At 46.9% G+C, this 19,942-nt stretch overlaps 1 protein-coding gene across 1 annotated transcript in view; it reads right to left on the bottom strand.

The window, feature by feature from the left end:
• Positions 1-19,942, bottom strand: part of LOC143782306 (NFX1-type zinc finger-containing protein 1-like) — a 390,131-nt gene that overhangs the window by 310,135 nt on the left and 60,054 nt on the right. Inside the window, exon 2 of the mRNA XM_077269621.1 lies at positions 18,459-18,540. Coding sequence (XP_077125736.1) covers positions 18,459-18,504 — 46 coding nt within the window. The 5' untranslated portion in view covers positions 18,505-18,540. The remainder of the gene's footprint in view (positions 1-18,458; positions 18,541-19,942) is intronic.

Genomic DNA, 19,942 nt, shown 5'->3' with positions numbered 1-19,942 from the left:
TGGAAAGTGCAGCAGCTACCGGTAAATGTCAAAAATAAAAATAGATACCAATAAAAGTTAAATTAATGGAGACATCAGTAGGTTAAGTGTTTTTGAATATCCATATTGAATCAGGAGCCCCATATAATACTCCATGCAGTTCTTTATGGCCCCATAGATTCCCCATATAATGCTCCATGCAGTTCTTTATGTCCCCCATAGATGCCCCATATAATGCTCTATGCAGTTCTTTATGGCCCCATAGATGCCCCATATAGTGCTCTATGCAGTTCTTAATGGCCCCATAGATGCCCCATATAATGCTCCATGCAGTTCTTTATGGCCCCATAGATGCCCCATATAATGCTCCATGCAGTTCATTATGGCCCCATAGATGCTCCATATAACATTGTGCCACATATAATGCTGCTGCTGCTGCTGCACTTAAAAAAAAATGACATACTCACCTCTGGTCGCTGCTCGCTGCTCCTCAGCGTCCCGTCTCTCCACAGTAACTGTTCAGGCAGAGGGCGGCGCGCACACTAATACATCATCGCGCCCTCTGACCTGAACAGTCAGTGCAGAGGACACGGAGGCGGTGGAACGAGGGAAGGTAAATATGAAATACTCACCTGCTCCCGGCGCTCCTGACGCTGTCCCTGCCTGTCCCATGGTCTCCGAGCGCGGCAGCTTCTTCCTGAAGTGAGCGGTCACATGGTACAGCTCAATGCAGTAATGAATATGCGGCTCCACCCCTATGGGAGTGGAGTCCATATTCATTACTTTAATGAGCAGTACCAGTGACCGCTGAACAAGGGAAGAAGCTGCCGCGCCCGGAGACCGTGGGATATGCAGGGACCGTGTCAGGAGCGCCGGGAGCAGGTGAGCGTTTGACAGTCGTTGCTCCCCCTCACCCGCCGACCATGACTCGAGTATTAGCCAAGAGGGGCACTTTTAGCCCATTTTTTTGGGCTGAAAATCTCGGCTTATACTCGAGTATATACGGTATCTATCTAAATCCAGAAAAATTGGAGGCAGCACACCATTTTGTAGTGAAAAGGAGCTACTTAATCAGCCCAGAAAGCGACTTTTCGGTCCCAACAGGTACCTTTCTCAAGCCAACGCTCCTGTTGGGACCGAAACTTCGCTTTCTGGGCTGATTAAATAGCTCCTTTTCACTACAAAACAGTGTGCTGCCTCCAATTTTTCTGGATTTTTATAATTGAGGTTTGGTATTTGCCTGGGGGGCTCTGCACCCGGACTCTTTCTTTATGCTGCTCTAATTTTCTTTCTCCTAACTATCTATCTATCGCAAAAAGTGAGAGCAGCACAGAGAAAAAACAAACAAACAAAAATTCTGGGTGCAAAGCCCCTCAGGCATGTACCAAACCTTATAATGAGAGTCCAAAAAGTCAGAGGCAGCACACCATTGCAAATGAGTTCAAAAAGTGTTCAAGTTTAATAGCCCGTTATGGCGAAGTTTCAGCTCATGGAGAGCCTTTCTCAAGGCTTGAGAAATATAGAAATAAATAAAGAATAGAAATAAAGATAGATAGATAGATAGATAGATCTACATATAGATAAATCTATAGATACATAGATCTATCTATTCATATATTTATCTAAAGATACAGTATATGTATGGATAGATATATGCATGATAGATGTAGATAGATATATGGATAGTTAGATAGATATATGGATAGATATATCAACTGTATGTATGTATAGATATATCTATCTATAAATATATCTATAGATAGATATATCCATAGATATATAATATCAAGGCTGATGTTTATTAACAAACATGCTTAATTTAAAAAAAAAAAGGGAAAAAAATGGCGTGGGCTCCTGCGCAATTTTCTGCGCCAGAGGGGGAAAGCCGATGGCCGGGGGCCAATATTTGTAGCCTGGGAAGGGGGTAATACCCATGGCCCCTTCCCAGGCTATGAATATCAGCCAGCAGCTGTCTGTGCAGATTTTACTGGCTATTAAAATAGGGGGACCCCGAAAAAAAATAATGTGGGGTCCCCCTCTATCTTATAGCCAGAAAGGCTACGCAGACAGCTGCAGGCTGATATTCATAGTCTAGAAAGGGGCCATGGATATTTGCCCCCCACTACAAATACCAGCCCCCAGCCGCCCCAGAAATGACACATCTGTAAGATGTGCCAATTCCGGCACTTAGCCCCTCTCTTCCTACTCCCCTGTAGTGGTGGGATATGGGGTAATAAGGGGTTAATGTCACCTTGTAAGGTGACATTAAAGGGACATTGTCACCCCCTCCAGCCGTTATAAACTAAAAGAGCCACCTTGTGCAGCAGTAAAGCTGCATTCTACCAAGGTGGCTCTTTTAGCTTTTGTTGCTGTTATTTCCCAAATAAAGGTATTTATAATTCTGCCCAAATACCTTTCTTTAGACCTGGAGGCAGGTCTGAACCCCCCTCTTTGAAGCGCCAAACTGCCGTCAGTCATCTTCTGGGGCGCTGGTCGCCGCCCCCTCAGCGCTGTTTTCCTCGGAAATCCGGCGCCTGCGCTGGGCTCTTCTGCCTTTTGCAGGCGCATTGAGCATTGGCCATCTGATCTCACCTGCTGGGTTGCAGACTGCACCTGTGCGGGCAGTGCGGCCACCCAGCTACTGAATCCCCGCCCCGCAGTGTGTTATGCATTATGCACAGTGCGGGGCTGGGATTCCTGGGGATGCGCACTGCGCTTGTCAGACGCTCCCCCAGGTCCCCCGCCTTCCAGCCCCGCACTGTGCATAATGCATAACACACTGCGGGGCAGGGATTCAGTAGCTGGGTGGCCGCACTGCCCGCACAGGCGCAGTCTGCAACCCAGCAGGTGAGGTCAGACGGCCAATGCTCAATGCGCCTGCCCAAGGCAGAAGAGCACAGCGCAGGCGCCGGATTTCCGAGGAAAACAGCGATGAGGGGGCGGCGACCAGCGCCCCAGAAGATATGACTGACGGCAGTTTGGCGCTTCAAAGAGGGGGGTTCAGACCTACCTCCAGGTCTAAAGAAAGGTATTTGGGCAGAATTATAAATACCTTTATTTGGGGAATAACAGCAACAAAAACTAAAAGAGCCACCTTGGTAGAATGCAGCTTTAGTGCTGCACAAGGTGGCTCTTTTAGTTTATAATGGCTGGAGGGGGTGACAGTGTCCCTTTAAGCCCGGTTAATAATGGAGATGCATCAATAAGATTCCTATCCATTACTAATCCTATAGTAGTGAAAGAGTTAAAAAATAAATAAAGACACAGCCAGAAAAAGTATTTTAATATTCTTAATTTCACCATACTTACAAGCACGCCTAATTCCTGCGACGCCCTCGATCGCCTGCAAAAAATTTAAAATAATAAACCAACCGTATACTCCCTTTCCACCATATTCCAATTAATAACGAAGGTCCCACGACAATCTCCCCTATAGAACAGTGACATCAGGTGATGTCACTGCTCTATAGGGCCTCTAGTGACACACCGACAGGAGACAATGGCTCCTGCAGTGCATCACTGAGGTTACCTGAGTTAATTGATCTCACTTTATGGCAAAGCTGTGTAGGAATTTTCCCACACAGCAGTGCCACAAGTGAGGGTAGGAACTATTTCTCACAGCGGCGGAGGGATACAGTACGAAAGGATACCTTCCGTCATTGTATTGCCGTCGCCCCTGGGGAGCGGTCGCATCAGCTGAGTATATTGTTTGTTTATTATTTTAATATTTTTTACAGATGAGCAAGGGCTTCGGGATCAAGGTGATTGGCGAGTATGTACTCTATGTTGTATGTACTGTATGTACTGTATGTGTTGTGTATATGTACTGTATGTTGTATGTACTGTATGTTATATGTTGTATGTTGTATGTACTCTTGTATGTTATATGTTGTATGTACTGTATGTTATATGTTGTATGTACTGTTGTATGTTATATGTTGTATGTACTGTATGTTGTATGTACTGTTGCATGTTGTAGATTATGTTGTATGAGGTATGTACTGTAATATGTTGTATGTACTGTTGTATGTACTGTTGTATGTTATATGTTGTATGTACTGTATGTTGTATGTACTGTATTTTATATGTTGTATGTTCTGTTGTATGTACTGAATGTTTTATGTTGTATGCTATATGTTGTATGTACTGTTGTATGGTATATGTTGTATGTTGTACTGTATGTACTGTATGTAGTATGTGCAGCGCCCCAGAGTCCTGGTCGTTGCAGTACTGTGGCTCCGCCACTAAGGGGAGCTATGGTACGTCTGATGGCACTGAAGGAGTTCATCTGATCAGGTATCACAGACACCAATACATTTGTATGTCCTTAAAGGCAATGTTAAATTATTGTTCAACAATTTTGCACTTAGTAGAATACCCGGTTGGGTAAAAGCACGTTATTTATAGCATGTTGCTATGATATCTAACCATGTTTGTAACGTTCAAGTGTCCTCACCTCCCATAAAGGGAAGCTCTGTTTAAGTGTACTTATTGTTATTGCACTCAACAAAACTGTATGTCTTTTTGCTAACTTGTATTGTTGTTTTCTTCTCAGTCCCGGAGTACTGTGTTTAACCAGGGGGGAGTGCAGCGCCCCAGAGTCCTGGTCGTTGCAGTACTGTGGCTCCGCCACTAAGGGGAGCTATGGTACGTCTGATGGCACTGAAGGAGTTCATCTGATCAGGTATCACAGACACCAATACATTTCACAGCCGGGCCTCCGGGGGGAGCTAAGGGTTCTATTCACTAGGCCACTCCCCACCATAGTGGGTAAACTGGGGGTCAGGCAGGAAGTTAGATCAGAAAGCTGACTGGGTTGGAACCAGGCAACACCTTGTGGCAGAGGGTGTTGTGGGGGAAGATACAGTAGGGTCTCTGTCAGGGGTGGGATCCTGACAGAGGCTTGGCAACTTGAACGAACGTAACGGGACCGTGCCTGCTCAGGATAGCGGCGGTGCCCAAGGAAGGACCAGAAGCGAGATAGATTGTGCTGAGTGAGAAACGAGATCAAAGCAATAGGAGAAATACCAGTAGGGGTCGTGCTGTAAGACCGAAGCAACACCCTACTGAGGCGCACTACCGGTGGCCGGAACGCCGAGGGAGTATTACAACATCCAGCTTCAAGCGATACTCTAAACAGCGGCAGGACAGTCAGTCTAAGGCGGGCTGTCTAACTTAAATCACCTATGCAGTCTTGGGGGGCAACTTGTGGAGAGGGGCGACTCTAGGGTCCCGGAAGAGCTCCGAGCCTACCCATCAAACGGGTGCCGTCCCAACCAGAACATCAGGGAGGGACGGAGGATTAGCAGAACATCATCTAATCGAGTTGTGAGGGAACTTAAGAAACAGACACAACAGTTGTGGGGACTTTCTGTAAGCACAGCAGGGAAGGACCGCAACACATAGCGCTAGAAGGAAGGCACAGATTTCCACCTGCTAAGAGAACTCTGGAGGTGCCATTGGACCGGCCGGACTTGCGCAGCCTGGTTATCCAGATTCTGGACTGAGGACCCAGAGATCTTCAGTAAAGAGGTAAAGAGACTGCAACCTGGTGTCCTCGTTATTTACTGCACCGCACCACTACAGCCTCACCACTACCATCATCCATCATATCTATCACTGTACGCCCCTCGGCAGGGTCACGGACTGGGCCTAGCCACCGTGACAACCCCAGAGCAGAGACTCAGAGGCCCGGTACCGGGTATCCCCTCGGCCCTGCGGCAGTGGGGGCGCTACAACTTGGCGTCACGAACAGGATCTACTTAAGCCTGAGGAATCGGGTCATGTGTGCCTTGGAACTGTGATTTATTGTGCTTGGACTGTGACTTATTGCAAAGACTGTGGATTGCCACTTGCCGCCAAAAGTTCCCGCCAAAACCGCCGCCATTACAGCGCTAAGGAGAGCGCAGGAGAAGACGAAGGGCGTGGAAGTGGGCGTGAACAAGCTGGAGAGCGCGAAAGACAATGGCCGCCCAGTCTAAATATTTCTGCCCCTTGAGGACGTGTCCGTCAGCAGCCGAGATACGCCTACTGATCCTCAATGGGGGGCGGAGACAACGAAAGCGAAACCGCCCACGAAGGAGAGAGCGGGAAAAGGACCAGGAAGAAGAATTCAGCGACATGGAGGACGCCATGGCCAGCCGCCCGGAGCCGGAGCGTGGGGTCGGAGCCGAGGACTCCCCCAGCTACCCGGAGAGGCACCTGTCATGGTTCTCAATGGCAAGAGACCGTAGTAAAGCATACAAAAGGACTAGCTCTTGGAAGATGGGAACTCGAGCTGACTGTGAGCTAAACCTACCGCACAACTAACAGTGGCCGGGTAGCGTGCCTACCTTTTATCCCTAGACGCCCAGCGCCAGCCGGAGGACTGACTGACCCTAGCAGAGGAAAATACAGACCTGGCTTACCTCTAGAGAAATTTTCCCCAAAAGGCAGACAGTAGCCCCCACATATATTGTCGGTGATTTTAGAGGAAAATGACATACGAAGTATGAAGATAGGTTTAGCAAATTGAGGTCCGCTTACTAGATAGTAGGAAGACAGAAAAGGGAACTTCACAGTCAGCTGAAAACCCTTTCAAAACACCATCCAGAAATTACTTTAAGACTCTAATATCAACTCATGACACCAGAGTGGCAATTTCAGCTCACAAGAGCTTCCAGCCAAAGAAATATTCAAAAACAGAGAACTGGAACAAAAATGCAAAACAATCTTAGGACTACAAGTCCAACTTAGCTGATAGTAGTCTAGGAGCAGGAACATGCAACAGAAAGGCTTCTGGTAACATTGTTGGCCGGCATAGAAATGACTGAGGAGCAAGGCTAAATAGAAGCTCCCACATCCTGATGGAAACAGGTGAACAGAGGAGATGAAGCACACAAGTTCAGTACCACCAGTAACCACCGGGGGAGCCCAGAAACCAAATTCACAACAGGCACTGCAGCCAGACCTCCATAGTTGACGCTGACCTCCTGCAGACCGGAGCGGACGAGCTGATCCACCAACTCCCGCAGACGCAGCTGAGCACTGAGGCCGGGTGGAAGAAGACCATCATCGGGAGCCTCACCAGACATCTGTCGGCAGTCTCGTCTGGTCCGGAGCAAGAAAGAAGTTCCAGTGCTCCGAAGCCAGAAAGCAAGGCCCTGCCGGAAAGCGAGATGCTGCGAGCAGAGATGACAATGTCGCAGCACGAGGCCCTGCAGCCAGCATTCCAGACCCCAGCGGAGGCAGAGCAGACCGGCACCGGAGGGACCGCATCTGAAGCAGGTATGAAGGACGACCCTGCCCTGATGACTGACACCACTCCCGCGACTGCTAGTGCCACAGCTGCTGACTCCGTTCCAGTGACTGATCTTGCAGCAGCCGCTACCTCTGCTGCAGCAAATGCCCCTACTCAAGCTGCGCAGACCTCCATCGCTGTGCATGACCTAACCGTACATGAAAGACGGATTAACGGCGTTTCTCCAGCACTGGCTGCAACCCTGGACTTCACCCTTCCCGGGCCAAGAGGGGTTAAGTGCCAGGTGCAGCCCTGGAAGCCGTCCAACTAAACCTCGGAAACCTGAAACTGTAAATAGTTAACTGTTTGTTTCCTGCTGTTTTGCTGCTAAAACCCGTCCAGGGTTAACTCTTAAAGGGATCCCTTTGTTGACCCGGGATCCCTATTGTTTTGTTTGTTTTTCTAAGTTTTGCACAAGTTTCCAGAACTGCCGCAATCATGAACAGTGCATGATACAAACTTTTTGTAAATAGTTTGCACCTTATTAAAGGTGCTCCCTACTGGTTTTACTTAAAGAAGGACTCTTTGTGAAGATACCACACTGGAACCTTTGCTGAGTATGGACTGGTAGCTTGAGAAGATATGCTACCTCATAGAGACTTGGTCCCCTCTTAAAGGGGATGTTCATTTGTTGCACTTAAATGGTGATATTGCTTTAAGACAGGTAGCAATAATGTTTTGACGAAAGAAAGTGATGATAATGTTTACATGAGAAAGTTATATGTATCCAACTAGTTAATTGAAAAGAAAATGTTTGATAATGTTGATAGACAACGAGGATAGAAGGTGAACCCTGAGTCCTCCTAGGAGCCATATAGAAATGGCTCAGTGCTCTTAAACTGAAAGTAATGTTATGCTCTATACTGTGTATAGTAGTTGAAAAGGCAGTAGGCCCGGGCTGAACGGGGCGGTCCTGTAATAGAAAGGAGAGGCAGTAGGTCTGGTGCCGTTAGGACAGGCGGTCCTGCAGATTTAAAATAGGAGAATGAAAAAGTTAAATTGCCTTATAATGTGATTATAAGAAGGTCTTTAGTGGACTCAGAGTGTATGTCCTTAAAGGCAATGTTAAATTATTGTTCAACAATTTTGCACTTAGTAGAATACCCGGTTGGGTAAAAGCACGTTATTTATAGCATGTTGCTATGATATCTAACCATGTTTGTAACGTTCAAGTGTCCTCACCTCCCATAAAGGGAAGCTCTGTTTAAGTGTACTTATTGTTATTGCACTCAACAAAACTGTATGTCTTTTTGCTAACTTGTATTGTTGTTTTCTTCTCAGTCCCGGAGTACTGTGTTTAACCAGGGGGGAGTGCAGCGCCCCAGAGTCCTGGTCGTTGCAGTACTGTGGCTCCGCCACTAAGGGGAGCTATGGTACGTCTGATGGCACTGAAGGAGTTCATCTGATCAGGTATCACAGACACCAATACATTTCACAGCCGGGCCTCCGGGGGGAGCTAAGGGTTCTATTCACTAGGCCACTCCCCACCATAGTGGGTAAACTGGGGGTCAGGCAGGAAGTTAGATCAGAAAGCTGACTGGGTTGGAACCAGGCAACACCTTGTGGCAGAGGGTGTTGTGGGGGAAGATACAGTAGGGTCTCTGTCAGGGGTGGGATCCTGACAGAGGCTTGGCAACTTGAACGAACGTAACGGGACCGTGCCTGCTCAGGATAGCGGCGGTGCCCAAGGAAGGACCAGAAGCGAGATAGATTGTGCTGAGTGAGAAACGAGATCAAAGCAATAGGAGAAATACCAGTAGGGGTCGTGCTGTAAGACCGAAGCAACACCCTACTGAGGCGCACTACCGGTGGCCGGAACGCCAAGGGAGTATTACAACATCCAGCTTCAAGCGATACTCTAAACAGCGGCAGGACAGTCAGTCTAAGGCGGGCTGTCTAACTTAAATCACCTATGCAGTCTTGGGGGGCAACTTGTGGAGAGGGGCGACTCTAGGGTCCCGGAAGAGCTCCGAGCCTACCCGTCAAACGGGTGCCGTCCCAACCAGAACATCAGGGAGGGACGGAGGATTAGCAGAACATCATCTAATCGAGTTGTGAGGGAACTTAAGAAACAGACACAACAGTTGTGGGGACTTTCTGTAAGCACAGCAGGGAAGGACCGCAACACATAGCGCTAGAAGGAAGGCACAGATTTCCACCTGCTAAGAGAACTCTGGAGGTGCCATTGGACCGGCCGGACTTGCGCAGCCTGGTTATCCAGATTCTGGACTGAGGACCCAGAGATCTTCGGTAAAGAGACTGCAACCTGGTGTCCTCGTTATTTACTGCACCGCACCACTACAGCCTCACCACTACCATCATCCATCATATCTATCACTGTACGCCCCTCGGCAGGGTCACGGACTTGGCCTGGCCACCGTGACAACCCCAGAGCAGAGACTCAGAGGCCCGGTACCGAGTATCCCCTCGGCCCTGCGGCAGTGGGGGCGCTACATATGTACTGTTATATGTTGTATGTACTGTATGTTATATGTTGTATGTACTGTATGTTATATGTTGTATGTTCTGCTGTATGTACTGTATGTTGTATGTTGCATGTACTGTTGTATGTTATATGTTGTTTGTACTGTATGTTATATGTTGTATGTTGTATGTACTGTTATATGTTGTATGTACTGTATGTTGTATGTACTGTATCTACTCTATATGTGTATGTGTTTTTGGGTTTTTTTAGATTCAACACATTAGCCGGATGATGGGACTACTACGGTCCCATCATTGGCTAATGTGTCAATCACTGTCACTGTAGCAGGCATAGCTCGATGGGACTTGTAGTCCCATCAGATGATGCCTGCACACACACACACACACACAACCCTCCAAAGACCCACCCGCACAGCCCCGCAGACCCTCGGACAGTGCCGCACACCCCCGGACAGCGCGGCACAGCCCCGCAAAGACCCAGACAGCCCCGCACACACCGGGACAGCCCAGCACACACCCAGAGAGTCGCCCAGCCCCGCAAAGCCCTGGACAGCGCCACACCCCCCCCCGGACAGTGCCGCACACCCCCGCAAAGCCCCGGACAACGCTGCACAGCCCGCAGATGCCCCGGCAGACCCTCGGACAGCCCACAGACCCCGCCTGCCCACACACTTCCCTCCTCCTGGGCCGCAGAGTTTCTCGCACCGACATCCGCAGCAAAACTGCAGATCTTTTTTACATCTGCGGTTTTGCTGCGGATGTGCCTGACTCAATGCAAGTTTATGGGTGCAGAAACATTGCAATTGCGCAGAAAAGAAGTGACATGCTGTAGAAAAAAAAAGCTGCTTTTCGGTGTGGATTTTTCCGCAGCATGTGCACATCAAGTCTGCGGTTCCCATAGACTTACATTGGTTGTGCACCACACTGCAGATTTGATGCAATTCCATGAGGCAAAAAAAGCTGTGGATCCGCAATCAAATCCGCAACGTGTGTACACAGCCTAAATAATACTGACTAAGTGTATATAAAGCTACAGTTAATAGAATTTAGAAGTTTCCAAACACATGACATCATCATAAGGGTAGTCCAGAATTGTTTAAAGCCATAGTAATCTTAGTGTATGTAAACTTTTGACTTTTCAGTAAGTAATAAAAATTCCTTAACCCCTTAACCCCCCGGGCCAGTTTTCGTTTTTTGCATTTTAATTTTTTGCTCCCCTTCTCAGAGCCATAGGTTTTTTATTTTTTGGTCAAAATGGCCATGTGAGGGCTTCTTCTTTGCAGGACAAGTTGTACTTTTGAACGACTCCACTGGTTTTAACATATCATGTGCTGGAAAACGGGAAAAAATTCCAAGTGTGGTGAAATTGCAAAACAAAATGCAATTTCACAGTTGCTGTTTTTATTTTTTTACCTTGTTCATTAAATGCCTGCCATAAGATTCTCCGGGTCATTGTGAGTTCATAGACACCAAAGATGTCTAGGTTGAAGTAATGAAAAAAAATCCAAACTTTGGTAAAAAAAAGATGCCATTTTCCGATACCCGTAGTGTCTCCATTTTTTGGGATCTCGGGTTGGGTGTGGGCTTATTTTTTGCGCACTGAGCTGATGTTTTTATTGATACGATTTTGGTGTAAATACAATCTTTTGATTGCCCGTTACTTCATTTTATTGCAATGTAGTGGTGACCAAAAAAACATAATTCTGGCATTTTTACTTTTTTTCTCGCTACGTCATTTAGTGATCAGGTTAATTATTTTTTTATATTGATAGATCGGATGATTCTGAATGCAGCTATAACAAATATGTGTATGTTTGATTTTTTTTAATTGTTTTATTTTGAATGGGGCGAAATGTAAACCCTGAGACCATCACAGAGCAGGTGCATTTATACGGAGACTTGATTACACACAGGTGGATTATATTTATCATCATTCGGCATTTAGGACAACATTGGATCATTCAGAGATCCACAATGAACTTCTGGAGTGAGTTTGCTGTGCTGGAAGTAAAGGGGCCGAATAATATTGCACGCCCCACTTTTCAGTTTTTGAATTTCTACAAAAATGTAAAATAACCAATAATTTTCGTTCAACTTCACAATTGTGTTCCACTTGTTGTTGAAGCATGATACGTGGGAAAAGGTTGAAAAATGACAGGGGGCCGAATACGTTCACAAGGCACTGTATGTGTATATATATATATATATATATAACTCACCCTCAGAGTCTGCTTCTAACAGTATAGTCAGATACATGAACACCAGTAGCCCACTCAAAGATATTTTGCAGTCTCTGGCAGTGCTTCTCCTTGCGATTGGGTTTCATAGCAAACCTTCTTGTGAGAGCACATACGGATTTACCATCCTAGAGGCGCTGAACTACCGATGCAGTCTGAATGGCCCTAAGGTACTGCCTTCATGATACAATGGAGAAGCAAACCATAAAATAATGGAAGAATTGGTCAGGAAGAAAATGGTCTTTGCCACCATCTTCAAAATCGTTCCCTTTTTTGGGGGCCATCTTGCAGCTGCCTCTTCAGTGCTCATGTTGTTACTTTTATTTCCACCATAGCAGGAGAAATTTATAATCAATCACTTTTACCTAACTGTAGAGATTGATATCCTTGAAGTTTAATTGATTTGCGGATTTAATGTGATATTTATTGAGTCCTTTGTTTTTTTTGAGCAGCACATACATGCAAGATATACTGTACATTCAATATTTATAAGTGAAACGTTTCAAATATGGTAAAACCTAGAAGTATAACACCATTGGTAAATACTACTAATCCACAATCTTCATCATGTGCTTTAGCCGTGCACTACCTTGGAACTAATTGCACAGGATTCACCTGCAAACAGATTAAATAGGAGGAATCCTGTCCCACAGCCTGGAGCAAGGAGGTTTACTGCAGTAAAGAAGATTGTTGAAAGTCCTTCCACTCAAGAGCAATTAAAGGATTGGCATGCAGACATGTACGTCAAATAAGACAAACAAGGGCAGGGTGTGTTCGCGATTTGACTTACGTAGCACAACAGGTGCAGCGAGTACCAAAATAATCAAAATGACTATGAACCCAAATATCTAAATCAGTTTCAATCTATTTTTTAATGAGCTGCTGCTCCTCTATATATTTTTTTAATTCTACTGTACCAAGAAGAAAATATTTTAACTTTAAGAGAATAGCTTGATATGGTTAAAAACCGACATGTCCATCAAGTTCCACAGATGGATGGAAAATCTATATATATAATTGTCTAAGGGGTACTTCCATCTGTCTGTCCCGGATATTCATTGGTCAAGGCCTCTGTCTGTCATGGAATCCAAGTCGCTGATTGGTTGCGCCAGCTGCCTGTCATGGCTGCCGCGACCAATCAGCGACGGACACAGTCTGATTAGTCCCTCCCTACTCCCCTGCAGTCACTGCCCGCCGCCCGCATCCTCCCCTCCACTCTCCCCCCCCCGCAGACCCCGGCAGTGCCAGTCTCCTGCCCGCAAACAGCTCAGGTGGTGGGCTCCACACTCCCACCAGCCTGGCACACCGCCTTCAGCCTCCCAGAACCGTACCCTGCTTACCGTCACCCCGTACTTGAGAGCGATGCCCTGCACGGTGTCCCTGGGGCAGACCGGGTGCTCTATGTACCTCTCGGCCCAGGGCGCCGTCACGCTGGCCGCGGCTGTAGCACCGGCCACAGTCCCGCCATCTTCTGCGGAGGAATACACGCTGCGGTAACGGTAAGAGCACTACATGTGCTGAACTGGAGCCTCCACTGCCAGCAGCCGCCGGCAGGGGGCGCTCCTCTCATCCAGCACGGGGAAGCGCGGCCATGTTATCCCGGGACCCCTGGTGTGGAGCACGTGTCCGGGAACGCTCCGCCCCTGGCGGCATCTCCAGGCTGCACGGTGTGCACGGCAGACATGCTGCGACCTCAGGACACAGTAGCATTCATCTTATTTACTCTATCAGTGCTGTTAGTATTTTATGGGCAGTATACTATGTGTGTGTGCTGTATACTACGTCACTGGGCAATATACTATGTGGCTGGGCAGTATACTACGTGGCTGGGCAATATACTACGTCACTGGGCAATATACTACGTGGCTGGGCAATATACTACATCACTGGCCAATATACTACATCACTGGCCAATATACTATGTGACTGGGCAATACACTACGTAGCTGGGCAATATACTACGTGGCTGGGCAATATACTACGTGGCTGGGCAATATACTACGTGGCTGAGCAATATACTACGTGGCTGAGCAATATAGTACGTGGCTGCCCAATATACTACGTGGCTGCCCAATATACTACGTGGACATGTATATTCTAGAATACCCGATGCGTTAGAATTGTCTAAGGGTCACTTCCGTCTTTCTGTCTGTGTCTGTTACGGATATTCATTGGTCGCGGCCTCTGTCTGTCATGTAATCCAAGTCGCTGATTGGTCGTGGCAAAACAGCCACGACCAATCAGCGACGGGCACAGTCCGGCGTTAAAATGGCCGCTTCTTCCTCCCTGCAATCAGTGCCCGCTCCGTACTCCCCTCCAGTCAGCGCTCACACAGGGTTAATGGCAGCGTTGACCACGGTGTAACGCACTCTGTTAACGCTATTAACCCTGTGTGACCAACTTTTTACTATTCATGCTGCCTATGCAGCATGAATAGTAAAATGATCTAATGTTAAAAATAATAAAATAAATAAAAAATAGTTACATTCTCACCCTCCGTTGGCCCCCGGATCGACAACAGGCCTTTCCCACTCGCGCCGCTCCGGTAACCGGTCCATGCTGCGATCTCGCGAGATGATGACGTAGCGGTCTCGCGAGACCACTACGTCATCATCTCGCGAGACCGAAATGCACTCTTCAGACCGGAGCGCGAGGAGCATCGGTAACCGGCCGCTTCGATCCAGGCGCCAACGGAGGGTGAGTATGTAACTATTTTTTATTTTAATTCTTTTTTTTTAACAGGGATATGGTGCATACTACGTGACTGGCCAATATACTACGTGTCTGTGCTGTATACTACGTGGATCTGTGCTGTATACTATGTGACTGGGCAATATACTATGTGGCTGGGCAATATACTAAGTGGGCAATATACTACGTCGCTGGGCAATATACTACGTGGCTGGGCAATATACTACGTGGCTCTGTGCTGTATACTATGTGACGGCAATATACTATGTGGCTGGGCAATATACTACGTGGGCAATATACTACGTCGCTGGGCAATAGCATATTCTAGAATACCCGATGCGTTAGAATCGGGCCACCATCTAGTATATATATATATATATATATATATATATATATATATATATATATATATATATATATATATATTTTTTTTTAAACATTTTTCTTTTACTTGCTTCAATAGCCTTCATGGGAAACTAGAGTTTCAGTTGTCCGATCAGCTCTGCTACATACAGGCGAAGATCAGATCGCCTGTATGTAGCAGAAATGCTCACTTGCTATGAGTGACGACCACTGGGGGGCGCTCATAGCAATCTGGCTATGACAACCATAGAGGTCTGCTGGAGACCTCTGGTTGTCATGCCAACCCATCAGTAACCATTGGTAACCAGTGTTCAAGAGCTGTGTTGCTCGAAACGCTTATGGCCTTATTACACACCACCCCCTGTCATTGCTGTGTCATTTGAGATGTCCGTGTGTAATCTTCAATTTTTAAAGGATAACCCAATAAAAGTTTGCTGATTTAAATGAGCCCTGTGAGTGAGCTGGATCCACTTCTATTTTTCCTAACCCATCGGTGACCCATGATCATGTGATGGGGTCACCAACGGGTGGGATTTCCAGTGAGCTTCCCGGTAGCGCAAGTTAAATGCCGCTGTCAGAGATTTACAGCGGCATTTATCGGGTTAACAGCTGCGGGTGGATTGCAATTCCACCTGTGGCTGTTAGAGGCACATGTCAGCGGTTCAAAAGAGCTGGGAAAGATGTGGGCTCAGAGCTGGAGCCCACATCAAAGGGAGGGTGTCCGACATCAGCGTATTATTAAGCCCAATGTCAGAAAGGGGTTAAACTCTCTCATTATTCTGGCATTTGGCAAATATTAATAATTATGGTAATCCTAATTGACCTAAAATGGGAAAGGTTTATTCTCATTTCATATCAGATATTGAGAAAAACATACATATGTGTCTTTTTACAGTATATAGTGCATGTAAACTTCTAGTTTTAAATGTATATACTGGCTACTGGCTTGCAGTTAGTGCATATTATATAATTAAAGAGAGCTAGATGTTATACTAAGTGTCCTATGTAAGCTCTAATTTTTTATAGGATGAATTGTGGCAGTGCTCAAGTTGTTATGTTAATTATACAATAGTGTGACCAGAATGTATTGATTTTAAAGAAGACACTGATCAAACATGACATGCTGTAAGCCTTGTGAAGGGGGTCATACCATCCTCCATACAGTGGTAATGGGAGGAATAGAGATATTATAATAATTTGATTATTATAGAGAACAAGATGATGAATCAATTGCACTGTATGTGTAGCGCCCCCACTGCCGCAGGGCCGAGGGGTACCCGGTACCGGGCCTCTGAGTCTCTGCTCTGGGGTTGTCACGGTGGCTAGACCCGGTCCGTGACCCTGCTGAGGGGCGTACAATGATAGATGTGGATGGTGGTGGTGGTGCGGTGCAGTAAATAACGAGGACACCAGGTTGCAGTCTCTTTACCTCTTTACTGAAGGCTTCTGGGTCCACAGTCCGGAATACGGTTAGCCGGGCTGCGCAAGTCCGGCCGGTCCGATGGCACCTCCAGAGTTCCCTTCGCAGGTGGAAATCTGTGCCTTCCTTCTAGCGCTTATGTGTTGTGGTCCTCCCCTGCTGTGCTTACGGGATAGTCCCCACAACTGTTGTGTCTGTTTCTCGTGTTCCCTCACAACTCGATTCTGATGTTCTTCTTAATCTCGTCCCCCAGTTCTTATGGTAGGACGCACCCGTATGACGGGAAGGCTCGGAGCTCTTCCGGGACCCTAGAGTCGCCCCTCTCCACAAGTTGCCCCCTATGTCTGCGTAGGTGATGTAGGTGAGACAGCCAGCCTATAGCTCTCTGCCCTGCCGTTGGTTTGAAGTAATGCTTAGAGCTCTGTACTTCCTCGGCGTTCCGGCCACCGGTTAGTTACGCCTCAGTAGGATGTTGCCTCGGTCTAACAGCACGACTCCTACTGGTATTCTCCCTGTTGCGTTGATCTCGTTTCTCACTCAGCACAATAAATCTCGCTTCTTGTCCTTTCTTAGGGCACCGCCGCTATGAAGTGCAGGCGCGGTCCCGTAGCTTTCTCTCTGTTTGCCAGGCCTCTGTCAGGATCCCACCCCTGACAGGGACCCTACCGAATCTTCCCCTACAACACCCTCTGCCACAAGGTGTTGCCTGGTTCCAACCCAGTCAGCGTTCTCTCTAACTTCCTGCCTAACCCCCAGTTTTACCAGACTGTGAGGAGTGGCCTAATGAATAGTACCCTTAGCTCCCCCTGGAGGCCAGACTGTGAAATGTATTGGTGTCTGTGATACCTGGTCAGATGAACTCCTTCAGTGCCATCAGACGTACCATAGCCCCCCTTAGCGGCGGAGCCACAGTACTGCAACGACCAGGACTCTGGGGCGCTGCATATGGACTTTGTATAGTTAGTTATACAGGAGGAGTCACTGCAGTGATCAGCTTAATACTGATTAGCACTGAAGGGAATAGTGTGCACAGATGGTATTGAATGCCTACTCAGCTGTGACACTCTGTAAATCTCAATAATAATAATAATAATAATTTTATTTATATAGCGCCAACATATTCCGCAGCGCTTTACAAATTATAGAGGGGATTTGTACAGACAATAGACATTTCAGCGTAACAAAAACACAGTTCAAAATAGATACCAAGAGGAGTGAGGGCCCTGCTCGCTCATTGCTACATTAGAAGCACTGAACCATATTAACAGGGGGAGATACTGAGCTTATAGCTCCACATGGATATGAAGCGCTGCGCTCCATCCACCAGAGCTGCAGCAGGACAGCCGATTGCCTGCCAATCTGACTCTCCCTTCATTAGTTTCACCCTATCTTGGTAGAATGATCATAGGATGATTGCTGGCTAACCCTCATTGAAACTAACCCTATACCGCATGACATTACAGGAGTCCCTGACGAGCGTTTCGCCAGCATTGACCGCATTTGTTATCCTTTTAAACTTCCTGACATGATTGACAAGTGAATTAGCCAATGATTAACATCTCATTCAGGAATACTGTTATAACAATCAGTTTGTTACAAGTATAGTTTAGACAATGAATTAGAAACATTCCTCTCCTCCTTCCCCATTTACAGTACCTTTTGCTCCTTACGCAAGACAGCCTCCTGATCAACTTTTATCTGTCTGCACATTTACTATTCCATCTCCCCCTCACTCTCCTGTCCTATTCTATTGGGGCTCATGACACATAAGAGCTGTGAAGGAGCGCAGAACTAGTGTGTGCTCTGTCATGGCTGGTTCTGCGCTTCCTTCTCGCTTTTTTACAGCTCTTATGTGACATTTCTTGCTCCCTCCCTGCTTACACTACACTACCTTCACGCTCCTTGCTGACAAGGAATGTACAGTATAACTTTTGTATAATGGAGCTACATCAGTGCACTCAATAGCATTTGCTAATCTACTAAGACAAATACAGACAAGTAGAATGCAGTGTCACATTATTTCTTATCGTATATTTTCGCTCACCTGGATTATTTCTGTGGCTGCTATTTGATCTATGCCTCCTGTCCATTGTTACTTCTGTTGGAATTTTCACACTTCAAAAATGCTGTGCAAAGATAACATTAAAGATAACAAATTAGATAGATATTCCATAATTGAGGTTCTGTTCTCAATTTTTGTATTAGCTTGTAATTTATTTTGATAGGAATCTCTTATAATATATATTGTATACTCCATATATTACATTATATATTACATTTACGTTTATGATGCCAATGTTGAAAGGGTTGTCAAGTACTCTTTAGAATAAGTCATTGCTATAAGTAAACGCCACAACTCCATACAGTGTGCAGTGGCTGTTCTTATGTACTGCAGCTTAACTCCTATTAAAGTGAATATGATCTGAGCTGCAGTATCCAAGAATGGCCACTACACACGATAGATTGTCAGCATCTAATTCATAGACAATCTCTTTAATATACAGTATTTCACATTCTATACTGTACAGGGGCTGACTGGCCCAGGTGGCAAAGAGGCAAATTCCCCCCGGGCCGCTCCCCCAGCAGCTGTTCAGGGCCGGCTGCCTGGTGGTGGCTACAGCCACACAGCAAATTGTGCGCAGCCATGTCTGCTGTACTGTGACGCGGCTGGCAGCAGACACAGCTGCATCACAGTTGGCGCACACGTCTGCGCTGGGGCCAGGAGCTATGCTTGGCTGTCACCTTGACGGCTGCGCAGCTACTGCTCCCTTCATGTTCTCTATACTTCCAGGTTAGGTGTTGGGCATGCGCGATGGCGTCCTCACGCACACGCCGACATGACCCGGATGCTAGAAGCAGAGAGGCACTGCAGGGGAGCGACTGGTGAGGTAAGTATGACAAACTTTTTTGTTTTCTTTATAAAATAAATTTAATGGTGGGTAACTGCAAGTTATGAAGTGGGGGGTGTAAGGAGGCTGCACATGATGGAATTTGGGGGTTAAAGGAGACTGCACATGATGGAGTGAGGGGGTAAGTGGGGCTGCACATGATGGTTGAGTGGGGCTGTACATGATGGAGTGGGGCTGCACATGATGAAGGGGGAGTGGAGCTGCACATGATAGTTTAGTGGATAAAGGAGACTGCACATGATGAAGTGGGGAGAGTGGGGCTGTACATGATGGAATGGGGCAGCACATGATGATGTGGGGGTAAGGGGGATTGCGCATGATGAAGGGGGAGTGGGGCTGCACATGAAGTGGGGGGTAAGGGGGACTGCACATGATGAAGTGGGGGGTAAGGGGGACTGCACATGATGAATTGGGGGTTAAAGGGGACTGCACATGATGAAGTGGGGGGTAAGGTGATCTGCACATGATGCACATGAAGTGGGGGGTAATGGGGACTGCACATGATAAAGTGGAGTGTAAGATGGACTGCACATGAAGTGGGGGGTAAGGGTGACTGCACATGATGAAGTGGGGGGTAAGGGTACTGCACATGATGAAGTGGGGGGGGTAAGGGGACTGC

The sequence above is a fragment of the Ranitomeya variabilis genome, chromosome 6 (assembly GCF_051348905.1).
Source record: "Ranitomeya variabilis isolate aRanVar5 chromosome 6, aRanVar5.hap1, whole genome shotgun sequence".
Lineage (NCBI taxonomy): Eukaryota > Metazoa > Chordata > Amphibia > Anura > Dendrobatidae > Ranitomeya > Ranitomeya variabilis.
The sequence above is the reverse complement of the archived record's forward strand: the minus strand, read 5'-3'. Positions and strand labels throughout refer to the sequence as shown.